Source organism: Puntigrus tetrazona, chromosome 22 (genome assembly GCF_018831695.1).
Source record: "Puntigrus tetrazona isolate hp1 chromosome 22, ASM1883169v1, whole genome shotgun sequence".
Lineage (NCBI taxonomy): Eukaryota > Metazoa > Chordata > Actinopteri > Cypriniformes > Cyprinidae > Puntigrus > Puntigrus tetrazona.
Genome location: NC_056720.1, coordinates 4532365 through 4559710, shown reverse-complemented (window position 1 = coordinate 4559710; position 27346 = coordinate 4532365). Strand labels below are relative to the sequence as shown.

Sequence of the window (27346 nt, the reverse complement as noted above, 5' to 3'; positions counted from 1 at the left end):
AGCGGTCGCGCGATTCAACGAAGAAGAAAACGAGGCGGGCTCGGAAAAGGAAGTCGCGAGCGCGAAGTTTGAAATCCAAAACGCATATTTATTTTAATAATATGTTTATTGAAATAAATTTAAAAATGAAGCGTCGATTTATTTTTATTTCAGTGCTCTTGTTTGTTCTTTCACATCAGTAGGACATTTTGTTCTGATCTCCATTCAGTATTGTTGGTGAAGCAAGTTCTACCTAATGAATGAACGAAACGTCTGTTTATTCAAAGCTTGAGCAGAAGTTTCCAAGTAATTAAAGTAAATGTGAGATATTTCCTAAAGACACAAAAGAAAAAAAACGCTTAACCAAGTCATGTAACAACAGTTTGTCGCACATATAAGTACTGTTTTAAAGATTTCCCTATACTACTTTCCTGCTGAACAATTTTATTTCTTCTCCAGGTGTTTTCGGGGGCGGTACTGATGGACTGTCGGCTTTTGTGATGGATGGAGATTCAGTCGCTCTACACACTAATGTCCAAACAAAGCAACAAGAAGACATAAAGTGGTATTATAAAGACACTAGAATAGCTCAGATCGCTGGAGATCTCAGTTTTATCTGTACAGATGTTCAGTGTAATGGTGGTACTGAGAGATTCAGAGAGAGGCTAGAGCTGGACAATAAAAATGGAACTCTTACAATCAGAGACACCAGAACCACAGACTCTGGACTTTATGAATTAAAGATATTCAGCACAAGATACAGCACCGAAAAGACCTTCAATGTTACCGTTCGTGGTGAGTCAATTCATTCATTTAATTAATAACACAGGTGTAGATGACACAGTGTTATCCTTTCTGTTTGAATGAGAAATTTATGGAAAATAAAGAGTTTTATAAAATATTTGCAAAACGGATACAAATACATGTTGCTTAACTAAAAGAGCGTACTGTAACTAATCTCTATCAGATCTAGAGTTTATTTTATGTTTTTGTATGAAGATCCTTCAGCAGCTGTTGGTTTGTGTTTCAGGCGTTTCTGCTGCTGCACGAGATGAAATGAGGAGAAAGTCATTGATGGAGGGAGAATCAGTCACTTTAGATCCTGCTGTAACGAAAAACCCAAATGATGTGATGGTTTGGTATTTTAATGACATTGGCGCTGAAATCAATGAAGAACCCAGAATGACAGTCCACTGATGGATGATGCTGAAGAAAGCTCTTCTAATCACACTGATGCTCGAGTGAAGAACACTACCAATAACTCATCCTCTAATCACATTGAGTCTAATGCTGTTGTTATTGATATCGTTGATGGAAACTGCTTATACTGAACACCTGTCTGTATTAAATGTCTGTAAACTAATTTATGAGTTTGTCGTATGTATGTAACAAACTAAATGACACAATGAGTTATTACAGCAATTATTACAGCAATACATTGTGTGTATACTGTAATATAATATTAACTCTGATTGGTTAAAATTTTTACTTCTTAAATCAGGTGTGTCAAACTTTCTTTCGTAAGATGAGATTTAAACCTAATTAAACACACCTGATCTAGCTATTCCAGTCCTTCAGTCTTATTTGAAAACTAAAATCTGTAATTTTCAGATTTTTCCTGTTATGTTTTTTACAGTTTTTTCCTGTATTTCTGAAATTGGGAAAAACTAAAATTACATGAATTAGATGCAAATTATTACGTAAATGTATCCAGTGACAGTAACTATGAAAAGTTACATCTTTACCACAGAAAAAATAAAAAAATATATCACAATTTTATCAACACTATAAATATACATTTTTATTTAACAGGCTTGCTTAATTGCATCATTTTTAAATAGTTTTTCTTTATCAGTAAAAATACTAAAAAAACTGTCAACTGTGATATCTGGTTCCAACTAAGTTAATCCTTCCTTACAAATGACTTATTTTGACAAGAACAAGCAAATTTAGTGCGATGGAGGTGGCTACTCTTGAACCAGTATCAGCAGAATGCCTTCAAACTGTGGACACATCCCATAACACTTGATGTACTTTGTAAAAGAGATAATATTAATATTATAATATTAGCCTCTTTCATTCTTATTCCGAGGTCACTGGAGCTGCCCAGATCCAGACTGTATCCAGATTAAAGGGTCACTGCAGCCACCTAAATTCAGTCTATGTCCAGCCCAGACGGTGGAACAACACAGATAGGTGACCTCTAAAACCCTGAATGTCAACTGAGATCAGGATAACTATGAGCCCCAGAGACATTTCCCCAGTTAAGACCAAATGACCTCAATAGTCTTCGGGACAAGACCACAGGGACCAGATGAGTCCTCTGAACAATCTGATTTTGTTGCAGCCTAGAGGTAAACTGCTGGTTTTGTCTAGCCAGGGAAGAACGATGGTAAAAGTACTGTACCAACACTGAAGTTTGGAGGTGGAAGCATTCTGGTATGGAGCCATTTTTCTTCTCATAGCAGAATCCGTGGCAGAAAAATGGTAAAACTTAACTTATTAACTCTGGGGGAGTTGGAGAATGAGTCTATTTCCAAAAGAGTGGAGTATTCCTTTAAAAAAATTTCACATGGCATTTTTGTTGAAGCTCAACAAGCCAGGCCATTCATAGAGATGTTCAGAACCTTCAGTGAGCGCAAGGAAGCCCACTTCGCACTTCTCTTTATCTCTATTTGGCTACTGGTTGTGGTTTGCATCAAGTTCATGCTTGCTCTGCACTCTCTTGCTGTTACTCAAGCTCGAGTCCACTTACCCTCTAGAAGCCTGAAGTCAGTAAGCGACGCCACCTTGAGGTCGGGGTCAGTAGGGATCCTGACCATGAAGGAGGGAGATACAGTCACTCTACAGACTGGTATCAAAACAATCCACCTAGAGGATATTAAATGGTGCTCATGTTTTTTGCTGTCTCCAGAAACTTTCCATAGCTGTTAAAATGGAGTGAATCAACATACAGGCCACAATCAACAACCTGATCAACTCTATGCAAAGGAGATGCGTGAGGTGAATGGAGGTCTAGATATTGACTGGCTTTCAGAGATGTGACTTAATATTATAATCATACACTGTTTATTTTACATATTGTCCATCACTTGTACATCAGACCACACAATTTTCAAATGACATTTTATGTAATATTATGTAATATTAAAGTTTTCAAATCAAATTAAAGTTGCTGTTCTGTAGATGGCCCCCTAGATGTCACCATTTACTATTTAAACCAATAGATCTTTCGGGAGCAGACATCAGAGTTGCATCACTGCAGTTTCACGGTAAGCACAGGCTTGAAGAAACAATCCTCATATATACATGTTCCTTGTGAAACACCTTAAGTGGGAATTCACATACTTTTATATACAGACAGGGCTTCATCCAGTATGGGTAACCACACTGAAGGCCCCATGTTTCTCCTTTGAGCAGGCTTTAACATGTGGTATTAATGCTTACCCTCTAAACAGTAGGCACATGCACTGAAGCCTTTGTACTGGGCTATAAACAGAAGTTTCCCATGAAACCAAAAGTGAGGCAAGGCAGGACAATCCTACTTCAGCAGATGCTCTTCCTCTCTGTCTATACAGAGTTAAATACCTGGATACCTACAACTCACCAGTGCCCCCTTACAGACCCGGAAGGAGAAACTACAGGGCAAACATGATAACAGACAAAATGTCTGTTACTTTAAATGCATGGTTTCCCCCAAAAAAGGAAAATTCTATTATAATTTACCCAGGTTGTTTTAAACAAGTTATAAGAAGATACTTTGAAGAATCTGGGTAACTAAACAGATGCTAGTCCTTGTAACTTCCATAGTAGAGAAAAAATGAAATGAAATGAAAATACTGTGTATTATAATTCACAGTACACTGCGGAGCAAACAGATCAATCACTAAATGGACAAATATCTTGCAAGTATGGTTATTTAAAGCATGTGCGTTTAGTGTAAAGTTTCTTCCTGATACTATGAAGAGCTTTGACCTTTAAACATGAGGAGAGACAGAAAAACAATAGAAACACAATCATGTATTATGTTAAGACATGTTTAAACTATACTTTTGATCTGCTTCCTACTAATTATTAAAACAGTCATGCTGTCATTCACATGTCTGTTCACAGACTGGAAGCTTCGCATTGAACACAACACTTCAATCAGCAAGCTTCAATCAGATTAGCTAACTGCAACATCTTCTTGCATGAGTCATGAGGGCTCTTATTTTCGTTTTGTTTGCTGAATCTCTTCTGTCTTCCTCCTGCATTATAAACAGAGCTTTTGTTCCTATATATAATTTTAATTCAAATGCACTATTTAATTCAACAAAGATCCAGCAGCAGAGAACAGGACTATCCTGGAGAATGAGAGTCTGGGGAGATCCAGTAACAGCTCTACAACAAAGATCAGGTAAGTAACTAACCACACGTTTCAGCGCTACCTGCACATGTGTGACAGAGTTCGCTTATATCCGTATGTGTGGTCTGGTTTCTGATGGGACTGTTGAGCACACAGCTGTAGTGAAAGCAGAACTGATCTAAACAGAAACTTTTACAGAAATGTGGTTTCCGGGTGGACAAACATCTTGCGTGCGAGTCTGGTTATTTAAAAACGTGTGTGTTTAGTTTGTAAGTGTAGTTTCTTCCTGTCCTGCTACGATGAAGAGCTTTGAACTTTAAACATGAGGCGAAACCGCCTTTGACAGAGAGAGACAGTAAAACAACAGAAAAACAATTGTGTTTTACACTGCATTCACTTATTCTGCTTATTCTGAAAAGATTTTTTTAAATTGTTTTATTTAATTAATTGTATCATTTAATTAAACCTGTATATCTATGGCTACACTGAGGTTGCAAGGCTTCCCTCAGGCTCTAGCCCAGTTCAGCATTTGGTAAAGGCTCCTCTGTTGTATTGGTTTGGGACAAGGGTTATCTGAGAATAACGGTATGTCTGACCTATATCCAAAGTTCGCTTTCTCATGCACTCACCGCCCAGGCCCAGCAGTTCTCAGCAGTCCTTAAGCAGACAGAGGCTATTAAGCACCTTCCTCCGTGTGATTAGTTTAACAACAAGTCTTTAAGGTCTTTGTCTGTCTCCCCGAGGGCATCCCCCTTCACTCTACCCCGCATACTTCTCACTGCTGTCACAGACCAAAAAAAAAGCAATTTCTTTTATCATTGCTCTCTCAGTTCAAATTGTGAGCGATGCCATGCTTCCTCACACTTTGAATCAGGGCATGAATTCACCTCTCACTGTGGAGTTGGAGGACATACAATTTCCCTGCACTCCAGTGAATCTACCGCAGAATCGGGAGGACCGGTAAGTGCCGCTTCAAGGAGTCACCTTCTACTTGGGACGGTGCCATTTGACTCACCACCTTTTGTCCCATAGCTGCCCTACTGTGGGTACATCAGCTATCGTTCTGTTGATACCGTTTGTTCAGAGCCTGGCAGCCTGGTTAGCACTGTCAAACTAAAACCTGGTTTGCAGACCTCATGCTTCTGACCCACAGCCATCTATGGACCCTGATCATCTGGCTTCTGGACGGGATGCTGTAGAGCTCTCTGGCTTTCTATCCTTTCCCCATTATGAGGCTGACCTATGCTTCTGAATTGGGGTCTATTTGTTGAACGGTGCATCAGTGGTGCTTTCAGGAAAACTTCACCAAACTGTAGGCATAGGCATACCTTCTAATGAATGAGAAGGAGTAGTACATGGACCGGATGGTGAATCTCAACCTTGCTTGGTGTATTATCCACATCTCTGCTCTTGTGATGGTCCAGTCTACAAGTACAATTGCTTCTCAGGTCTAATTGCCCTGACATTGCTGACTCACTGTTGTGATCTTAAAGGTCTCCACTTCCATCTTAATAACCTCTGAGATCACCAGGTTTCAACGCAGAGTATAAATAAATAGGATTTGACTATTAACCTTTACTCAAATAAGTTAATTGTTTTTAACAATGTGTTATTTAGTTATTTACACAAGTTTCTTCCCACACACGTCCTGTGAAAATGTAAAATCTAATGTGCATCTCACTGGAGCAACCAGTGTAAACCCAGTGTAATCAGACACAGGGAGAACATACAAATTCCACCCGGAAAGGCTTCCTGTTCCAGACCAGTCTTGAGCCAGGGACCTTCTTGTTGTGAGACAACAGTGCTAACTACTTATGTAGTAGAAGTGATTCCCGATTATGTTGTTAAATGGTGCTATAGTGTTGTTTGCATATGGCTTGACTCTGCTTAATAGCTTCTGACAGTTCTAGCAAAGCTGAACTGAATGACTACGAGTAGGAGATCATGATTCATAAGTGTAATATATTTCATTTTATAGCAATACAAAAAAAGAACCAAATCAAACAGCACCAAAAAAAGAGTCCGGTATTACTTGTTAAAACGGTTTCTCTTTAGAGCAAAAGTCAGTGGTTTCATGTGAGCAAGAATGGAAAAATAACAAACGTTCAGCCACAAAGACGGATGGTTTTCACACCTCAGAAACACGCATGAACAGACATCAAACGCAGACGTCCAGCAGCAGGCACATTCTCATGCACAGGCAGCCTGTCTGTCAGCAGATCAAACCACTTTTCTGTAGAGATGTAAATAATCAATACCATAGTGGGGTCTTATTTCCTTTTGATGGGTAGTTTGTATCTCCGTTTTACACTTTTAACTTTAAGAATACAAAAATAATAATGCCCCAATGGGATGAACGAGCTTCACAATAGTCCTTTTAATACAAAGCATAGTCTTTTGAAGTTATAGGAGACCATTTTATTAATTCTTTGTTAATTGTCATGCCTTTAAACCCCTTTATGAGGACCCTTCTTTGATTTCCTGAAGCTACGTGTGATGATTTTCACAATCTCAAAACTGAGTCTGAGGTCGTTGCAGGAGATTTATAGTGAAAATGATCACACATTCTGGGTCTTTAAAAAAAACATTAGCGTTTGATCATCATTTTATTACAGTTGGTGCATGACCCACACAATCATCCTCTTTAACTTTCTGTAAAATATGCATTTAACACAAGATATACTATTAACAATATCTGCAAGTAAGGCAAATAAAGAGTTACTTTCAGTGTCATTATATTCAATTTGACCCAAATTTAAAAGCATTAAGTAACGCAGAACCTGATTTTGCCGTGTTTGAATTGTTCTTAGTTTAACGTCTTTGCTGACCCTGGAACAACATTGTGATTAACCAATCAGGTTTGGAGAACCGTTTTTTCTGCAGTTTAGGCTTACAATCAATGTTTGGTGCTTGTACAGCAGTGACACTTATATATCATTAAATCTGATTTTAGGCATTACTCATGTGTAAGGTTAGGTTCAGGTGTAGAGATAAACTACATATTTGAATTAAAAGTTTGTTACAGGGTCAGTAAAATATATTGCCCAGGAACACACAGCATCCTAGAACTATCACTGCTTATCCCTGCTCTATACTCACTGCTGACTGAAACTCAGAATGCGTTTGTTGCTTTTTTCGCTCCAACTGTGTCTAGCTGATACTCTCCATTGTGTTGAGTTGTGATATTTGTGATGGTCAGAGATCCAGTATGATCGTCCAGCTTCAGTCGGTCTCTGAATCTCTCATCAGGACCATCATATTATATCTTTTTATTCATTTTGGCTATTTGAGACTTTTCAGCCCCATATTTCCATAGTATGTCATCGTCTTCATGCATCTCAGTAACACCAGTGTTTAGAGCGTTGGGATGTATGTACTTATATTTTACTGTCGTATTGCCATTCATTTAATACAAACAAAGAAAATACTTGTGTCTTTATAAACTGCTTCTATTAACTTCTACTGGTAAAAAGATATGGAATTTTTCAATGCTTACAGGTTGCCTGGACATATATTTACGGTATCAATTAATGGAGTAATATTGAAACATGAATTTATCATTTTAATGTCTGGTGTTACTGATTTATTAGCTAAGTCTATAAACAATTGGATTTGGAGAGCAGCAACACACTCCAAGTTGGGGCAGAGGCAAAACAGAAGTGAAAAAGTTATAGAATATCAAAATGAAACTCTTTTGAAGCGGTCCACCTTAAGAGGAACTGGTAACAGATGGAGTTCTAGCGATTGCATCTAAATAGAGCAAAGCAGTCTTTGCGAGCAAAAATGGGTCATGACTCATCACCTGGTGTCAAATTTCCAGAGAGTTTCCTGAAGTCCTCAGATGGCATTAAAAATACAAAAAAAAAAATGCTGCAGTGTTGAATACAATCACAGATCATTTGCGATTTATAGATTTCACATCTGGAAGAGACACGTACGTTTAATTTCTGTTCATACGTTCATTCTATGAATCGCACGCATGCATATCAGAGAAATGATCGTAAGATCAAATTTAAGATGATTTCTGCACATTTTCTAAATGAGGCCCCAGATCTGTCTCTCTTGCGGTTTCAGGCGAACAAAAATGACATCCTTAATTAAAATTAAAAAGGAAAGTGTTTGTGAACAACATATTCCATTTTTATCAGCAGTAGAATTTAAAAATCAGATTAATGATTTTGTGCGCACTTTAACACGTCCCAACGCTTTGCAAATGGGGTTTTGCAAAGCGTAACTCTCATTTTATAGTCAAGTTTAGTGAATGGAAAAACCAAAGTGCGTATAAAACCATCTTCAACTTCAGACTACCAATGTTACTGAGATTCAGTTTCTGAGTCAAAGATGAAAATGGCTTTCTATAGAATTGTGGTTTGATCTGCTGGGTGGACAGACAGTTTGTAGGCGGCAGTGTGTATTCGCTGCATGTGTGTGTCGTTTGTATATAAAGTGCTTTTCCGGTCCTACCGCTATGAACAGCTTTTTTAAAACTCTTTAAATGTACTGAAGACAAAAAGAGCAACGGCAAAAAACAAGACGAGCAACTGGTTGAAACCAGTAGAAACAACAACAGAATTATCTACATATCTACAATCTCATAATGTATTTTATTTTATTTCACATTTCCACCTGTGGGTGTGGAGAAACACGTGTGCAAAGCAACTAAATTACAATAATAATAACAATAAATCTTGACATGAATTTAATACCCCTTTTAAAGTCACTGCTTGTTCCATATTTAGTCGTGTGTTTTTCTGCATAGAAGATCTACATCATCTTCATCTACATAGTTCATTGTTTCTGCCTTGCATTAGCTGTAGCCCTACTTTTTTCCAACTAGTTTCTCATATTTCTCATATCAACAGTAATTTCTAGTAGAAGCAGGAAGAAGCCCTTGTTTCACAAACCAAGCAAACGCACATGCTCTAAATTCCAGTCTACCTACCAAACTAGTTTACCCTACAGATCAAACAACATTTCTGATAAAAGCCAAACCCGCAGCAGGTTTCGGTTTGACTCGAGCTGAACTTCAGTAAAGCCGGTACTGTGAGGCATCTAGCAATTGTATCAACGGCATATGAAGAGTTTATCTTCAAAAAACAGTAACTCGGTTTTTATGCATTTTCAAAAATCATGTTTTTACATTTTAATTAATTGTGGGTATTATCAAAACAACCCAACTGCGACCGAATTGATATTAATTGGAACAAACAAACTCTTCATATATCTGTTACTATTATGCTTTTAAATTGTTCATGTTTTATAGATATATATCTACATATTTATATAGACGTTCAGAGTGTTTGTGTCAACAATAGGAGTGTCCAAGATAAACAGCCTCATTAGTTCAGACCTTTCAATGCAGTGACATGCTTTTTTTTTGTTCTGTTTGTGCTGCTGGAGTCTGATCGGTAAGTTTTAAAAAAACATTTTTATGCTTTCATTTCCTTTAATTTGAGAGTTTTAAAGCTGGTGCTACAATTCAAATTACATAATTTTCTACTACTTTGGGGTATGTACTCTACATGAAATCTTGACTCATGTCGCTCGTTACATGCCTTAAAATCCTATAAATGAGCCCCCGGGTCTCGGTGTAGAAATTGAAATTTTAAATGAAAAGCTCTAGGTTTTCTATTATGACCAGGGTCTGATAGTCAAGGTTCCATATTTGGTGACTGTTTTGTAATAGAAGTGATACTGTGACAGAAATTGATTGATTTGTGGCAGAAATATGGATTACAAAATGTAAAGTTTGGGGAGTAAACCAGGGGTTATTTTTGGTAAAGTGAACAAACTAAATCTCAGAAGAACCACAATTTTTGTGACGTCAACTTCAAATTTTAAAAATCACTTGGTTAGACATGGCTTTATTTATTTAGCAATTTTGAGTGCAACACATTCTTCAAAATAGTTTATATTAAATAAAAATAGTCTACTACATTATCTTCACTGTAAAGAATCTGCAAAGATTGAAATTTATTGAAAATAACAATAAAAAAAAATGTAAAGTGCTCTTTATACACTGTAAAAAGCCCATTAAAATACCATTACAACTACTGTAATATGAACTGTGTTATGGGTAATTTATATTTACAGTAATTTACTGTATGTGTGAATTTGCTGTACTTTACATATATACATACACACACATATATATATATATATATATATATATATATATATATATATAAGCTTAGTAAATTATTCAAAAAAAGCAGTTAAAATAAAGTTTGTATAATAAAGTGTAAAACAAATTAGTGTAACAAAACTTGTTGCAGTAAGGGTATCATACCGTAAAATATAACTGCAGTAACAAATCATTCTTTAAAACACATTTACATAAACTACTTTAAAAGGGCAGTTAAATTCCAAAAATACAATAAAAAGCAGTGTAGTTTTTCCCTTTTTTGTTTTTTTTTTGTAAATCAACGTTTTAATACACAGTTGATTTTCTGGCTTTGCAAAATAGGACCTTAATCATGTCTTCATCAGGCATGTTTGTGGCAGATACAAATGAAATACAGTCCGTGATGGAGGAGATTCTGTCTCTCTAAACTCTGATCTTACTCAGATACATAATGAGACCATAGCTTGGACATTTGAATCGGAAAAGGCTAATATAGCTAAAATCAGAGGAAAGAAACAAAACTTCTCCACGTTCGATAATGTTCTTGATGGGAGATTCAGAGACAGACTGAAGCTGGATCATCAGACTGGATCTCTGACCATCATGAACACCAGAACCACAGACTCTGGACTTTATAAACTACAGATACTCACAGCTAATCTGTACACGAAAATGTTCAATGTTACGGTCTATGGTGAGTAGAGATCTGCTCTATACATTTTTTTAAAATTAATTGTTTACATATTGAAATGTTCAACTATTTATATTTTGAGACAATAGAAACATTTACTCAATGCACTGAACTGAAAACGACGGATCGGTTAGATTTTCACATATTTCTCTATTCTCTGATGGTTTCCAGCTCGTCTGCCAGTTCCTGTCATCAACAGAGACTGCTCTTCATCATCATCATCATCTTGTTCGTTGTTGTGTTCGGTGGTGAACGTGGGTCATGTGACTCTCTCCTGGTACAAAGGAAACAGTTTATTGTCCAGCATCAGTGTGTCTGATCTCAGCATCAGTCTCTCTCTACCTCTGGAGGTGGAACATCAGGATAAAAACACCTACAGCTGTGTGATCAACAACCCCATCAGAAACCAGACCACACATCTGAACATCAGTCAACTCTGTCACACGTGTTCAGGTACAGCAGAGCTGATGATTTACTACACATTGACTCACATTAGTGACTCTCTTTAACTCTTCTTCTCCTCCAGGATCTCTGGTAGCAGTGATCTCTGTTGTCGTTAGAGCTCTGTTGATTGTCGCTGCAGTCGGGATCTTCTGCTTCTTCAAGAAATGTAGAAAAACGGACAAAAAGGCAAGTATTTCCTACTCCTTTAAACAAGTATAACAATAATATATAATTAAATAATTTATGCAATTATCATTTAATCTCATAATTTATTAAAGCACTCTAGTTTCTTTTAATGGAAGAAACCAAAATAATGTATTCAGTTCCTGGGTTTCAGAACACGTTTGCATATTGCTTAATCATCTCACATTTACTCACATAAAACTGAACTTTGTAAACATTACATTAAATAATATTACATCACTGCTCTGCTGGTGTTCAAATTAATATCTATTTTTAAAAAATAAATTGTGTTAGGAATATTGTTCTAATATATTATTGTATTTTATAGGGTTTTATATGCGTGTTGGAATGTCAAATGTATAAATGGCATTTACAAAAATGCTGTATTTTTTTAATTATTGCATTATTATTATTAATAAAGCAGACCAAACTTGTAAAGAAGAAATAACTTATGCTGAAACAACATTCAACAAAAGAGAAATACACAAACGGGTAAGGAAATTTCTCTGCATTTATTCTGGAGATAATTTTTGTATGATAATCAAATCACACACATTACACTTAACAGCATTGTATCAGATATTTATAAAAGCTATAACATCATCAATGCATGAAAAAACAAACAAAAAAAAAAAACGGTTTTGCAATTAATTGATAACATATTGCTGAAACGATCGATTATCGTTTAAGTGCCGTATAGTTATCATATAGTTGTCTTTAGGGTACATTTACTTTAATATAGTACTATGCAACTTTAAGGGTAGAGAAGATGTGTGTACTCGCTCAGCGACAAGCTGATCTAAAGTCAGATTTGATTGTTTTTTATAATTTTTGATATTGTGAAAATGTTTACTTTTACAAAAATGAGTATTTTTGCCACCACTTGATTCATAATGTAAAATTTCGATCTTTTCGGAAAAAGTCCAAATTTGTAATCTGCTCCATGTTAGCTTAAATAGCTTTATAAGACAAGCCCGTTATTAAATTTTATATTTATTTTACATTCAATCTCAAACAAGCTTCAGATAAACACTTCAATATAATAACATTTCAATCTAATAATTTTATTAGTATTTTATATTGTGTGATATATAATTTTTTTTTTTTTTTTTTTTTACAGAACTTTAAAGAGGAGAATCATGTTGTGTATGCATCTGTCGCCACGAGACAGCAAAAGGAAACTGGTTCATGGGGAAAAACGTATGTTTGAGTCTAAAATGAGAAGTTTTACAGAGGCTTGTCAGAGGACATTTATTCAGCGTCAGCACAGATTCACACTGTAGTAATGTTTATATAATGTATATAATGTTTATATACATATGTTGTTATTTTTGTTTTACTGCAGAGCAATAAATAGTTGCATAAGCTTTATTGAGTAAAACTTGTGTATGGACATGCATTTGTGTGTTTGTATTTATGTTTAAGTTTACAGTGAAGGTAGCTGGAGTTTGCTCCACCTGTCTATTAATAGTATTATAAGCAGCTTCATCTGCTTTGTTTCGTACAGAAATGTTTTGATCTGCGTGAGCTTGAGACTGTTGTAGGATGTTTGTGTTGAAGGTGTGAACGGCGCGTGGTCGAGGGTGTTTTTCTCCTCTTTTATACTCATATGAAGCTAACCGTGATTTCCGCTCTACATAGATGTACTATTAAATACTGATTCTAACAGATAAAAGATTCCGTGTAATTGGACAGGGAGATTGCGTTTAGATCTTACGATATCGCACACTTACTGTACATGTGACACAGTAACACGATTTTAACACAAATCTTTATGCATCCGCAGCATGGGATTGTTGTGACGTATTTTTTTACGTGTAAAATTCAGAACACACACTTCTTAGGACACCAGCCACAGTTTACTTTCTGTGAAGTTTCAGGAAAGGATAAATGGTTTTCCAGCCATATAAATCGCTTGCAGCAGCTCTGCTACTACATTGGTTTTAAAATGGCTATAAGGCTTTCAGCGTTGTTGAATTTAAACGTGTTCATTCAAACTGCGTTGAAATGTCTATTCTGTATTTATTTCATACTTACAAGCTACACAATCACACAGTGTACTGAGAATGTATAAAGTAGTAGATACACACAATATGAGCGAAATATGACAAACAACAAAAAAAAACAACCAATAAAGGCCTGTGCACATACTGTGCAAATGCAGTTATTAGACATTAATTACAGTTTTGATCCAACAATAAAGTACCATCAATAATACTAACATATACCAAAATGTATCTTCGTGACCTCTTCTCCTCACATGAAATGGCATAAATGAAAAACACTTTGCAGCAAAACAGGTTTGAACACTTAAAAATACATGTTTCATTGACAGACTGATGTTCCACATATATGTACAGAAATCAAGATATGTGTAAGGAGAAATATTTCAGCTTGAAGTATTTCGACCAGCTGAACGCCGGTTTAACAACATTTAACAGCCGTATCTTCTCTACGGGTACAGGTGCAGATATTGAAAACATTTAAACTTTTTACTTGACAAAGATGGTTGATCAAAGCCACTGGTTAAAATGCAGAAGTTAAAATAGTGAAAAGGTTCATTTATGGGACAAAATCAGTGTTTTCCAGTAACAGCATCACGATTCATAGCAGTAACACCAACTACTGTATCAGTAGTACAGACTTAGTTCAGTATCTGAAAACTTGTTATTTGGCTCACAGCAGATTTGTGTATATGAACTCTTCTGTAAAGAGCAAGGGGGTATTCAATAAAAAGGTTACGTGAGATTACTTTTGTTTCCAAAACAAAGGTAAATTTAAGGCTATGCGAGACGCTATAGCAGCCGTTTCCCGCCATCTACTGGAATGCCAGTGTTTTACTTGTTTTCATCCATCCGTATGAACCTGCAGTGCCTTTCAAAAAGTGCATTTAAAGCAAAACGTAAAAAAACAAAATGCAAAGAAATGTTAATGTTATTGAAATATTAAAGAAATGTTAGTGTAACTTAAAAATGTGTGGGCAACATGCTTTATTAATTATTTACTAAAAATTAATTTATTACTAAAAGTAATAAAAATCTTTTTGTTTTTGTAAATCCTTGTTTTAGTTTGATGTAGTAATTCTACAAACTATTTTACATCTTTTATATGTTAATTCAACTTTCATATGTGCTTTACATAAAAAAGAAGTATGAAATGTGCTACATATATTGAAAATCTATTTAAAAATGCATTGAACAAAATGCTCATGTTGTGTGCACACACACACACACATATATATATATATATATATATATATATATATATATATATATATATATATATATTTTTTTTTTAATGTATTTATTTATTTTTTTTTACCCCTAAGTACCTAAAAGCCATTTAATACTTGCTATATACTCCGACAGGGTAACCGCACAAACCACAGAAAACATGGTTTTGTGGCCGTGTGAAATAATAATAGTGCTGTATGTTAGGTGTGAGGAACATTAAACTTGGTTCCCTTTCAGTCGGTCACTCCGAGTCACGTCGGATGACCGACGAATTGGGATCTCGCTTCGAGAGACCAATCTACTTCGAGTGTATCTAAACGAGCCAATTGAAGATTGGCATGCGCTAATCGCATCCAGCTGCCGCTGATCACAGCGCGTGTATAAATAAGCAGCGGTGCAGCGCATATTCAGCTTTTCGCCGGGCCGAAGCGTGACTGTTCCGCTCCAAAGACGATCTACGAGTGTTGGAGTACGGCGTTTCAGCGGAGGTCGTTTTCCTGCGTCGAGTGGATTGCCACAATCAGGCTGCACTACCCCCCTGTTTGTGTGCAAAACGGCTATCCCCTGTTGCCGCAGCACTAAAAGAGCATTCGCGGTGTGCGTCTTTTTAAAGACGACGTTACGCCTGGCAAACTCGACGCGTCTTGGAAGACAGCGTGGGTCTTGCTTCAGACGACGTACACCCGTGTGTTTCTGGATGCGGTTGTTACCTGGTGTTAGGTGATGGTCACAATCGTTGCCTCGTGTGCCTGGGCTGAGCATGCTGAGGTGGCGGTTGTGGATGAATCATTTCCTCGCGGGAGATGGTCATCTCGGAGTGATGGGCGGGCTCTGTCGCCTTGAAAAAGGAGGCGGAGCTTGTGTTTGCTCGACTTGGTTCTCATTCTGGCTGCAGACAGGTGGGCTCCATTTCGTTGTGACACAAAGCTTAAACTCTGCAACCAGTGGAGCTGCAAAGGGGCAGTCTGGACCCTCACGTGGGGTATCAGCTGTACCCTCTTGGGCTCCCCCTGATGATCAGAAGTCAATCGCTGCATCGGAAGGTGAGCCAGACATTTCTGGAAGTGAAGATCCGGTTGCTCTGCGTCTACCAGGCGTTGAATGTACTGGATACAGATCTAGAAATGGTGGCTATGCTTGCCCAGGCCGCCGAGGTGATCGGGATCAAGTGGAAACCTCCACTGCTTCCCGGCCCTCGAGGCTGGACGATTGGTATTTAAGGGTGGCTTGCGCTGGTTCTCAGGGCCCCACCCTGGTACCTTTCTTCCCGGAAGTGCATGAGGAGCTTACTGGGATGTGGAAAGCACCTTTCACTGCCAGAAACTGCCCCAGTGGCTCCTCCTCCTTCACCACCCTTGACAGCGGCACAGCCAGGGAGTCACGGTGATCACCCCCCAGTGGAGCGGTCAGTTGGGATGCAGCTGTGTCCCAATGCCGTTTCCGCTTAGTGCGGTGATCCTGTGCTCCCCTCCCGGGCCTGCAGGTACTCGTCGGCTCTGAACGGCAGTGCCTTGTGCGGCCTGTGGACAAGCTGCGTCTGCAGTACACGCTTTGGCGTTGGCCTGATGAACCTGCAACAAGGCACTGAAGGATCTGCACAGGGGTGGTCATGACCCGGAAGTTCTGAAAGAACTCTGTATCGTGATGGACCTCGCGCCACGAGCGACGAAGGTCACAACGCGGTCTCTGGGTTGTGCGATGGCCACTACGGTGGTCCAGAAACGCCATCTGTGGCTGTGTCTGGTCGACATGCGCGCGAGGTAGACAAGACACGTTCCTTGAATGCCCCCATGACCCAGACCGCCACTTCGGGCGACGCAGTGGAGAACTTTGCCCAGCAGTTCTCCGCTGCCCAGAAGCAGACTGAGGTAAGAAACATCCTGCCTCGGCGTGCAGCTGCTGCCTTCACCCAGCCGCCGACGGCCCACCTCAGCCAGCTTGTCGCCGAGGGTGCCCCCTGCTGCCGCCACCGCTCCCGTGCAGTCAACGCAGCAGCCCCCATCTAGGCAGCACCGTGGAGCTGGCAGCAGGGCAGCCACCCAGCCTGTCCAGGCTCCTGCCAAACCTGGAGGAAAGCGCAGGTGCAAGCAGATCCGGGGATGGAGGGAGCTGCTCTAACGGGCAGAGAATGTTGCCGCTACCTAAAACCTCGACAAGGGCGGTTTCCTCTGTCTCTGGGTCCCCAGGGAGAGCGAGGAGTTGAGCGGGCCAGTTCCGCGCCACTCGCGCTCTCCTTGGGCTAATATGCAGCAGTGGGAAGACTGGGAGAACGAACCAACGGCCTACCCGCCTCACTTCTGCGGGGATGCAGGTAAGAGTTGCGCACACACTCAGACCCCGCTTCGGACCGGCCACGAGACGCCCGAGCCGGGTCCCTGCACTCCCCCTCGCTGCCCCATCGCCTGCACGCCTGTGGTTCCGCCGAGCCGCTAGTTCGGTCTCTGGATGCCTGGTTGAATCTTCCCAGGCTATCCCGGTGGCTCCTGCGGAACCCTTCGACTTCGGCTATATGATTCAGTTCATCCGGCGGCCCCCCAAGTTCAGTGGGATCCGCTATATGTCAGTGAACAATGCGCGTGCCCCTGTCTTGTGGGCGGAGATTGCTGTCCTTCTAGTGAAGGCACGATAAAGCCGCTTCCTCCAGCCGATATGAGGTCGGGGCTTACAGCCCATACTTCATAGTGCCCAAGAAAGGCGGTGGGTTATGACCAATCTTGGATCTGTGAATCCTGAATCGAGCACTCCCGTTCAGGATGTTGACACAGAAACGCCTATTCAGTGCGTCCGTCCCCAGGATTGGTTGCAGTGATCGACCTGAAGGACACGTACTTTCATGTGTCGATTCTTCCGTGCCACAGGCCATTCCTGAGGTTCGCGTTCGAAGGTCGAGCATATCAGTACAAGTCCTACCCTTCGGCTCTCCCTGTCGCCACGCTGCGTCTTCATGCAAGTCGCGGAAGCAGTCCTTGCTCCACTGAGAGAGTAAGGCGTTCGCATTCTCAACCAACTGGATGACTGGCTCAGTCCCGGGCTCAGTTGTGCGAACACAGGGATCTGGTGCTACAGCACCTCAGCCAGTTGGGGTTTCAGGTCAACCAGGAGAAGAGCAAACTCTGTCCAACGCAGAGGATCTCTTTTCTTGGGATGGAGCTGGATTCGATCGATCAGATGGCACACCTCACAGAGGAGCGTGCCAATTCGGTGTTGAACTGCTTGAATATGTTCAAGAGCAGGACGGCGGTCCCACTGAAATATTTTCAGAGGCTCCTGGGGCATATGGCAGCCGCGGCCACAGTGATGCCGCTGGGACTACTCCATATGAGACCGCTTCAACATTGGCTACACGATCGAGTCCCGAGGTGGGCGTGGCAAAGTGGCACTCACCGGGTTCAAATAACACCGGCCTGCCGCCAAACCTTCTCCCCGTGGTCAGACCTCTCGTTCCTTCGGGCCGGAGTGCCCTGGAGCAGGTCTCCAGGTATGCTGTGGTTTCACGGATGCCTCCACCACCGGCTGAGGGGCCACGTAAAACGGGCATGCAGTGTCAGGGGTTTGGACGGGCCCTCAACTGCAATGGCACATCAACTGCCTAAAGTTGCTGGCAGTACATCTCGTCCTAGGCAGTCTCAAGAACTGCCTTCGAGGCCAGCATGTACTAGTCCGCACAGACAACATACTGACCGTTGCGTACATCAACCAACAAGGTGGTCTACGCTCTCGTCGTATGTTGCAACTAGCCCACCACCTCCTCCTCCTTTGGAGTCGGAAGTTCTGAGGTCGCTTCGCCATTCACATTCCAGGAGTGTGCAACCAGGCAGCCGACGAGCTGTCGCGAAGCTGCACTACCCGGAGAATGGAGACTCCATCCCCGGGCGGATCAGCTGATTTGGGAACGTTTCCGAGCCACTCAGGTAGACCTGTTTGCCTCTCCAGAGACTTCCCATTGCCCACTGGCACACCGCTGGCTGCGGGGCCTTTGCAAGTATGTATTTCCCCAGTGAGCCTTCTTGCACAGACACTGTGCAAGGTCAGGGAGGACAAGGAGCAGGTCTTGCTAGTAGCACCCTACTGGTGAAGACTTGGTTCCCAGAACTTGTGCTCCTCGCGACAGCCCCTCCTTGGCCGATCCTCTGAGGAAGGATCTTCTGACTCAGAGACGGGCACTTTGGCACCCGCGTCCAGACCTCTGGAAACTACATGTCTGGTCCCTGGATGGGATGCGGAGGCTCTAGGTGACCTACCTCAAGGGGTAGTTGACACCATTTCTTCGGCTAGAGTGCCGTCCACGAGACAGGCCTATGCCTTGAAGTAGAGCCTGTTCGTCGAGTGGTGTTCTTCTCAGGGTGAAGACCCCCGGAATTGCCCTATCAGTCGTGCTTATCTTCTTGCAGCAAGGGTTGGAGCGAAGGCTGTCTCCCTCCACCCTTAAAATCTAGGTGGCTGCAATCGCTGCAAATCATGACCCCATAGATGGGAGGTCTGTGGGTAAGCATGGCCGGATTATCAGGTTCCTGAGGGAAGCCAGGAGGTTGAATCCTCCACGGCTCCCAACAGTACCCTCTTGGGACCTGTCTGTAGTGCTGACAGCACTGCAGTAGGTTCCGTCGGACCCTTGCCAGCAGTTGTGCTAAAGTTCTTTTATCTATGAAGACGTTGCTCCTGCTCGCATTGGCCTCCATCAAGAGGGTAGGGGACCTGCAGGCTTTTTCGGTCGACGATTCGTGCTCTACAGTTTGGGCTCGCGGATTCACAGGTAACACTGAGGCCACGGCCCGGCTCGTGCCCAAGGTTCCCACTACCCCCTTCAGAGACCAGGTGGTGAACCTTCAAGCGCTGCCCTTGGAGGAGGCAGACCCAGCCCTGACGTTGCTTGTCCCGTCCGAGCACTAAGATGCTACGTTGACCGGACACAAAGCTTCATGACCTCAGTCCAGCTCTCGTTGTCACAGAGGCCGGCAGAAGGGGAGTGCCGCCTCCAAGCAGAGGATGGCTCACTGGATAGTGGACGCCATTACCCTAGCCTACCAAGCACAGGGTATGCCCTGCCCCCCCCCTCAGGTTGCAGGCACACTCAGCAAGTGTTGCATCGTCCTGGGCAGTGGCCTGTGGCACCTCGCTGACAGATTTGTAGAGCTGCGGGCTGGGCGACCCCGAACACGATTGCTAGATTCTATAGCCTACGTATGGAACCGGTATCCTCCTGTGTTCTCACCTCAAACGGGTAGAAGCACTGAGAGGCCCGGTTTCGGGTCGGCTTGATAACCGCTCCAGAGCGTCCATACAGTAGACCCTGTCGAGCTCCTCCATTCCCCTCGGCAGCCAGATGTTGCGGAGCGTCCGGCGCCAGGCCCTCTCGATGAATCCGTGAGAACCGGTGAGGGCTGGGAGCCATGTAAAGTACCCCAAGAGGACTTTATGTGTGTATTTCCACGGCATAGCCTTAGAGCCCCGTGTTTCCCCGGCAGACCTTCTGCCCGTCTAAGAGGGTTCAATCACCTCCAATTTTCCATATGCAAACTGAAATACTGTCCATATGCGTATTCGTTCCGAGACCTCCTATGGGAAGGCTGGACTTCCGCACGTCCCTGTTCACTAGAACGTGGGACGTTTCCCAGTGTTCCAGTCTTACGAATGGGTAGTGTTACAAAAGTAGCTGGCTTCTTGTGGTTGAGCCCGCCTACGCCGATAGACTGAGGGGGCTTGTGGGCTCCCACAGGACACTGGAAGAGGCAGCGTCCATGGCGTTTTGGTAGGGATCCCAATTCGTCGGTCATCCGACGTGACTCGGAGTGACCGACTGAAAGGGAACGTCTCGTTACGTATGTAACCCTCGTTCCCTGAAGAAGGGAACGGAGACGCCACGCCCCGCCGCCACGGTGCTGCACCTCTGCTGAAGGGGCCGGGTCACTAGCTCGGCTCCTCAGCGAAAACCTGAATATGCGCTGCACCGCTGCTTATTTATACACGCGCTGTGATCAGCGGCAGCTGGATGCGATTAGCGCATGCCAATCTTCAATTGGCTCGTTTAGATACACTCGAAGTAGATTGGTCTCTCGAAGCGAGATCCCAATTCGTCGGTCATCCGACGTGACGTCTCCGTTCCCTTCTTCAGGGAACGAGGGTTACATACGTAACCGAGACGTTTTCTATAATACATCTGTTCATAAGTGCACCAGTGTGAATCATAAAGTTCAGTTTCATCTCATTAAGAAAGTCTCTTGCCGCCACCTACTGGCATAACAATGTAAGCTGCATTGAGAGAGGATCAGGCATTATATTGTTATTCATTTGTTCTGGGGTTTTTTTTTAAAGAAAAATATTTTGTATAGGATTTTAGAAGTGGGTTGGTTAAGGGACTGATTAGCCGATGTATCACAATGCTCGATTTAGGTTTAACAGGGGAACATGTGATGGCTCTTATATATTGAAACTGTGGCATGTTTGCCTTCAATATGACGCTCACAACAGCATGTGTGAAACAACGCAATAAAAAAAAAACTGCATAGAAAATTTCAGTTTTGATAAATGGAAACTAAAATTTAAACAGCAAAAAATTCCCTGGACAAAAAAAGTCTAATGTATGGAATAGACCTTTTAAAATTCCATGACATTCCAGAAATTCCATGACCGGTAATGGAATTATGAGTGTCATAAAAGACGTTACATTGGTGTCTCACTGGCAGTCTCGGTCTGATTAGAGGACGTCCCCTCTGTAGTATTCAACAGTATGTCACAATCATTAAGGACTCCTGGGTTGGAGCATCAATTTGGATTCATCTGTAAAAAAATATACAGATTAACTGACCGAAGAAGAAGAGAAGATGAGAACAGGATTGCAGGACTGATGTACATTATGCATACACTTGGGTGACCATACACGCCATTTTCCCTGGCCAGGATCTCTGTATTGCTTAAAATATCTAGGTTTTTGGCTTTGTTTGCATGCAGACCGAAGACATCCATTCCTTAAGTTTTCAAAACGCTCTTTGAATTCTAGCAACTATGAAAAGGTTCCTCCGGTGTGAAAGCACCCCATAATTCTCAAATTGAAAACGTTTGACGAAACCAGGACTGTTTCAAGAGCTGATCACCCGGTGAGCAATCAGAGGAGAAGGGCCTTAGTAAGAGAAGACCTGATGGTCACTCTGACTGAATATAGAGATCTTTTGTGTAGATGGGACAGAATTCAAGATAGACAACCATCACTGCAACCCTTCACCAATCTGGGCTTTACGGCTGAATGGAGTAAAGCTCAGCAAAATCCTCAAAGAAAACCTGCGTTCAGAAAATCAGACTGGACCAAAGGTTCACTTTTCCAAAAATGACCTTAAGCACACACACAAAAGTGGCTTAGACGCAACTAAGAGAATGACCCAGCCAGAGCCTTTACTTGAACCCTATCAAACCTCTTTGGAGAGACCTAAAACTAGCTGTGCACTGATGGGACCCGTCCAACCTGACCTATCTTTGAAAAGAAGAATGGCAGAAAATCCCCCAATCCAGGTGTGCAAAATATGTTGCATCATACCAGAAAGATTCAAGGCTGTAATTGCTGCCAAGGTGCTTAAAATAAGAACTAAACAAAGGACCCAAATAACAATAAAAAACAGACATTTGTCATTATGGTATACCGAACATAGATTAATAAGCCAAAAGATTGTGTGTCTTTGGTACATACAGACAGTAGAGAAAATCTTTTAGTTAATCTAGCCCTAAATATGATTACCTTTAAGATATGCATAAAAACTGGACCTGAAATCTGAATGAGGCTATAGTATCTTACCTGAGCACTGTGCTGCTCTCTGTTGTCTGTTTCAATAAAAAAAAACATGTCCCATCTTGTTATTACTCACCTTCTCTTGCTTGACGCTTCCGGTAGTAAATTACAGCAACAACAACAGCTGCAGCCAAAAGCAGACAAAAACAGCTATTCCTGCTGGAGCAGTTGAGGACTGACCTGAATCTGGAACAGCTGAACACAAACAGTACATACAGAGTTTTATCTTTATCTTTATCCCTTTATACTTTGATCATCTTTGTATGGCATTGAAAAAATAAAATGATTGCAACTGGCCTCTGAATTATAGTTTGAGTAAAAATCTATCTATTTATCTGTTTGTCTGTGTGTGTGTTTTCAAATTGCTCAAGGGAACTAAATTATACTCACTAACAGTAACACCAAAGCTCTTCACACTGGTTGCACTGCTGCCGCCGCGTTGGAAGTTTCTGCCGATCTTTAGAGAGTAAACTCCAGAGTCCGTTTTTCTGGTGTTCATGATGGTCAGAGATCCAGTCTGAAGATCCAGCTTCAGCCTGTCTCCGAATCTCTCTTTGCACTCATCCTCTGAACAGACCTGACTCAGATATCCAGTGATTTCAGCGATACGAACGCCGTTATGATACCATCTCATTATCTCGTTTGGTTGTCTTACTTGACCGGGATCTAAAGTGAGAAATTCGCCCTCCTTTACCAATTTTTCATCTTGTTCAGAAGCAGAAACACCTGAAACACAAACCAAATGCTGCTTTTTGGGGAGAAACTTATTTTACACTTCAAATAGATTTAATATACTGCATTAAATACCTTAAGAGAAAAGGTCATTTGACGATGTTGCTAAAAAAACATTATTTTGTGTATTTGGTGTAATGCAATTATTACACATTATTTTACACATACTTTACATTATTGTTACTCCTCTATGGCCCGCTTCCTGAAACGGGTGGATACGCACAAAGCTCATCGTTCTGAGAAATTAGGTGTGCTCTGATTGGCCAGCTATCCAGTGCATTGTGATTGGCCGAATACCACACTGAATGCCACTTACTGTAACGCGATGCCGTGTCCCGGCACAGTGACACAAAAACAATAAAATCCCTCATAATCGTGGCATTTGTTGCATCCAGTGGGCACATTCTCAGCTAATTTTAGCAAATTACCCTCCTCCATCCCCAACTCCTCCTTTCGCACAGACAGGTTGTGCCTACAGCGAGAATAATAGCTCCGCCTTCTTTCTTTCTTGCGTAAACATTTGGGAGGTGTTATGAAAATAAACCCACACGGTGACGTAAGGGGTGAGGACAAGTCATAACTTTTATAAAGAATATCTCTTTGGTGTTGAGACTTTAGTCTTTGCAACTGTAGGGATCATATGCTCTGCTTGTAAACTTGAAATGGAATCAAATTAAATGCTGTGGTCTGCTTACTCAGCTTTTAAACATTCATTCAGTGACTCACCGTAAACGGTAACATTAAAGGTCTTTTCACTGAAGCCGGAGCTGCTGATGATCTTTAGTTCATAGAGTCCAGAGTCTGTGGTTCTGGTGTCCGTGATGGTCAGAGATCCGGTCTGATGATCCAGCTTCAGTCTGTCTCTGAATGTCTCAGTGCCGTCATTACACTGAACATCTGTACAGATATCACTGAGATCGCCACTGATTTCAGCTATTCGAATGTCACTAAAATACCATTTAATCTCTTCTTGTTCCTTTGTTTCAACGTAAGTGTTTAATGTGACTGGATCTCCCTCCACCACTAATAATCCAATAGTAACAACACCAAAAAAACCTGAAAAAGAAATGAAAAGTTAATTACGAGCCAAACAAAAGTAAAATAAACAAAAATGTTCAATGTTATACAGCTTGTTTTTTCCACCTATGGCATTAGTGTCACTAGATAAGTCACTATATCATTGGATATCAAGTGAATGAAAAACAGCATTCATACAAGTACAGTACACAATTCTTGTTAACAATCTTCAGCAACTTCACAAATTAACCATGGTTTAGCTACAAAAATGATTAAAAAACCATGGTTAATTTCCGTAAGACTACTTTGAGTACATGTGAGACGATGTATGCAGTGGTATGCAAAAGTTTGTGCACCCCTTGCAGAATCTGTGAAAATTCTTAACAAAATAACACGGATTATACAAAGTGCATGCATTTTGTATATAGTACTGTCCTGAGTAAGATTTTATTTTATTTTTATTTTTTTTTACACAAAATATATATTTACATATAGTCCATAAGACGATAAAAATAGCTAAATTATTCAAATAACCCCCCTCAAAAGTTTGAGAAGCAAGAGGCATTAAGAGCCGGAGGTAAAACCTATTAAATTTGAAGATTGAGGTAAATTGCACTCGATCTGTCTTCTGGAAACATGCAGGTATCTTTGGTTGAGTACTCAGTAATTGTTTAGTACTATATGAACAAAAATTATTTTAACAAAATAATAATCTTGTTTCCTTCTAGAGCATCAGTGAATGTTTGAACCTTTTTAATAGCTTTAGAGTCCCTGAACTGTCCTTGGTGTAAAAAAAAATGATCTAAAAATCTCAAAAGTCAGTTGGAAAGGGTTCAAATATGCAAAAGATGCTGGAAAACTAAAGAATCGGCAGGAAATGAGGGATATTTTTTTTGAAGAACGGTGTTCACTTTAACTCAGGAACATTGACATTTTGTTAAGATTTTTCACATTTTGCAAAGAGTGCTTACATTTTTGCATACGACTTTATTTACAGTTTTATATCAGGTTTTAACCAAAGCTCACATTACCATCAATGTAGGCAACATCTGATGATTTCTTTACACTAACGTATGCATCGATATTTACTCAAAAGTTAAGGCATATTACTTATAGATAAAGTTTGATCAATTTTACTTTGACAGTCTATCCTATCCATCGCCTAAGCTGATCTTATCACAATTTTAATTGTCTTTTAAATGTATATGAGCAAAATATTAGAAGGCGGAAGTCCGACCGTAGCGCCGAAAACACCTCAGTACTGTAGTAAAGCGATCCGAAAAGCAATAAACGTTGTCGTTAGCAGGCAGATCACATACAAATGTCTTACCGTGGTGGAATAAAACAAAAAAAACATAAAAGAACAAAATCGCCATTCTACTATAGCCATTAAAATATTAATAATAACATTAAAAAAAAGAAAGAAATATACGTATCTCTTTCTCAATCTCTCTTTCGCTTTTAATTCTTCTTCTCTTTGTTAATGGCGGAATACAAACAACTTTTAGGTGCATACCGCCACCTACGTACAAGATTGTGTACCATCATATCTTTTGAATGCTCATATTCTGCTTATTAATCCCATTGAGAAATTGCAATTATGCTTTCTTGCTACTCCTTGTCCCTCTCCTTCTGTTCCCAGTATCCCTAGTTTCCTCTTGTTCACAATATTCGCATATTCCTGTCTGTTTACTTATTTTATTCAAGGTAGGCTACTGATAAATGCTAAATGTAGCCTGTTAACCTTCCTTTCTATTGATCCTTATTAAAATATGATTACGTGCAAATGAAAACGACACTGCTGCCAAAGGCAGGCAAACAAAACGCATTAATCAGGTTTTTGTTGCTGTTCTTTGGAAACTGATGATAAGTAAAACCTATCATCTCTCTCTGGTAATAATTACTGCATGTCTTTATCGTCAGATGATAAAGGGATATTTTAAATGTTGGTTAAGACTCTGTAATTCAAACATTGCATCATGGCTTCCCATAAACGTGTGGTCTGCATTTGTCGCATCCAAGTAGTAGTAAACAAACACACACACACACACACACACACACACACCCAGAGCAGTGGGTAGCCTTTTTTTGCTGCGGAGCCCAGGAAGAAGTTTGGAGCAGATCCCATCAAGTCACCTACAATCCCGGCCAGACCAGAGGGTCGAACCTGTGACCTTTGAATTCAAATCTTCATCATTTACATGTGAATCTGTGAACTTACATTATGGGTGCTGAGAGCAGTCAAACACCTGCAACATCTGATATAATGTTAAAAAAATACATTGGATACAGAAAAGTATCATAGTCATACATTTGTTATGATACAATACAATACTCCCTCATGGATTTAAGAAATAACTGAACAAGAAATAAATAAATAGCGACTTTTTACCTTGAAATTTTTACAGTTTTTCTCAGAATTTTCTTACAATGCGACTATATATATATATATATATATATATATATATATATATATATATATATATATATATATATATATATATATATATATATATATATATATATATAAGTTTCACTGCTTTTGGGTCATTTTCCTGCGTCTCAGCTGCTGGGTCATTTTTAGTGTCAGCACAAATAAAAACCCTCACATTCTACCCAGGATACATGGATACACATGAATGCAAAATTTGATTAACAAAACTTCCAGAATGAAAAGTTTGTATTACGTTTGCATGTCTGACGGCCTCCATTCACCTGATCCACATTGAAAGGGAACAAAGCACCAGCACCATGGAATTGAGAAAGATGATCCAGTGTTTCATATCTGCATGTATGTCCCCATTTAGCAGCAATAATGTTT

General features: G+C 40.6%; 2 protein-coding genes across 2 annotated transcripts; one reads left to right on the top strand and one right to left on the bottom strand.

The window, feature by feature from the left end:
* Positions 1-10862: 10862 nt before the first annotated feature.
* LOC122328153 (SLAM family member 5-like) lies at positions 10863-11802 on the top strand. Its single transcript, XM_043223859.1, has 3 exons — positions 10863-11142; positions 11311-11592; positions 11666-11802. The coding sequence occupies exons 1-3, from the start codon at positions 11052-11054 to the stop codon at positions 11800-11802; spliced, it is 510 nt and encodes a 169-aa protein (XP_043079794.1). The 5' UTR covers positions 10863-11051.
* Positions 11803-21143: 9341 nt separating this feature from the next.
* LOC122327499 lies at positions 21144-25990 on the bottom strand. The gene is made up of 5 exons (XM_043222913.1): positions 25856-25990; positions 24235-24564; positions 23167-23502; positions 22853-22971; positions 21144-21776 (listed from the first exon to the last, which is right to left on the bottom strand). The coding sequence occupies exons 1-4, from the start codon at positions 25899-25901 to the stop codon at positions 22883-22885; spliced, it is 801 nt and encodes a 266-aa protein (XP_043078848.1). The 5' UTR covers positions 25902-25990; the 3' UTR covers positions 21144-21776; positions 22853-22882.
* Positions 25991-27346: the final 1356 nt, after the last annotated feature.

Coding starts and splice junctions, on each gene's coding strand:
- LOC122328153 (XM_043223859.1), top strand. CDS start 11,052: ATGAACACCAGAACCACAGACTCTGGACTTTATAAACTACAGATACTC. Junction 11,143..11,310: donor GTTCAATGTTACGGTCTATG/GTGAGTAGAGAT, acceptor GATGGTTTCCAG/CTCGTCTGCCAGTTCCTGTC. Junction 11,593..11,665: donor ACTCTGTCACACGTGTTCAG/GTACAGCAGAGC, acceptor CTTCTCCTCCAG/GATCTCTGGTAGCAGTGATC.
- LOC122327499 (XM_043222913.1), bottom strand. CDS start 25,901: ATGGCGATTTTGTTCTTTTATGTTTTTTTTGTTTTATTCCACCACG. Junction 24,565..25,855: donor TTTTGTTTTATTCCACCACG/GTAAGACATTTG, acceptor TTTCTTTTTCAG/GTTTTTTTGGTGTTGTTACT. Junction 22,972..23,166: donor GAGCTTTGGTGTTACTGTTA/GTGAGTATAATT, acceptor GTTTGTGTTCAG/CTGTTCCAGATTCAGGTCAG.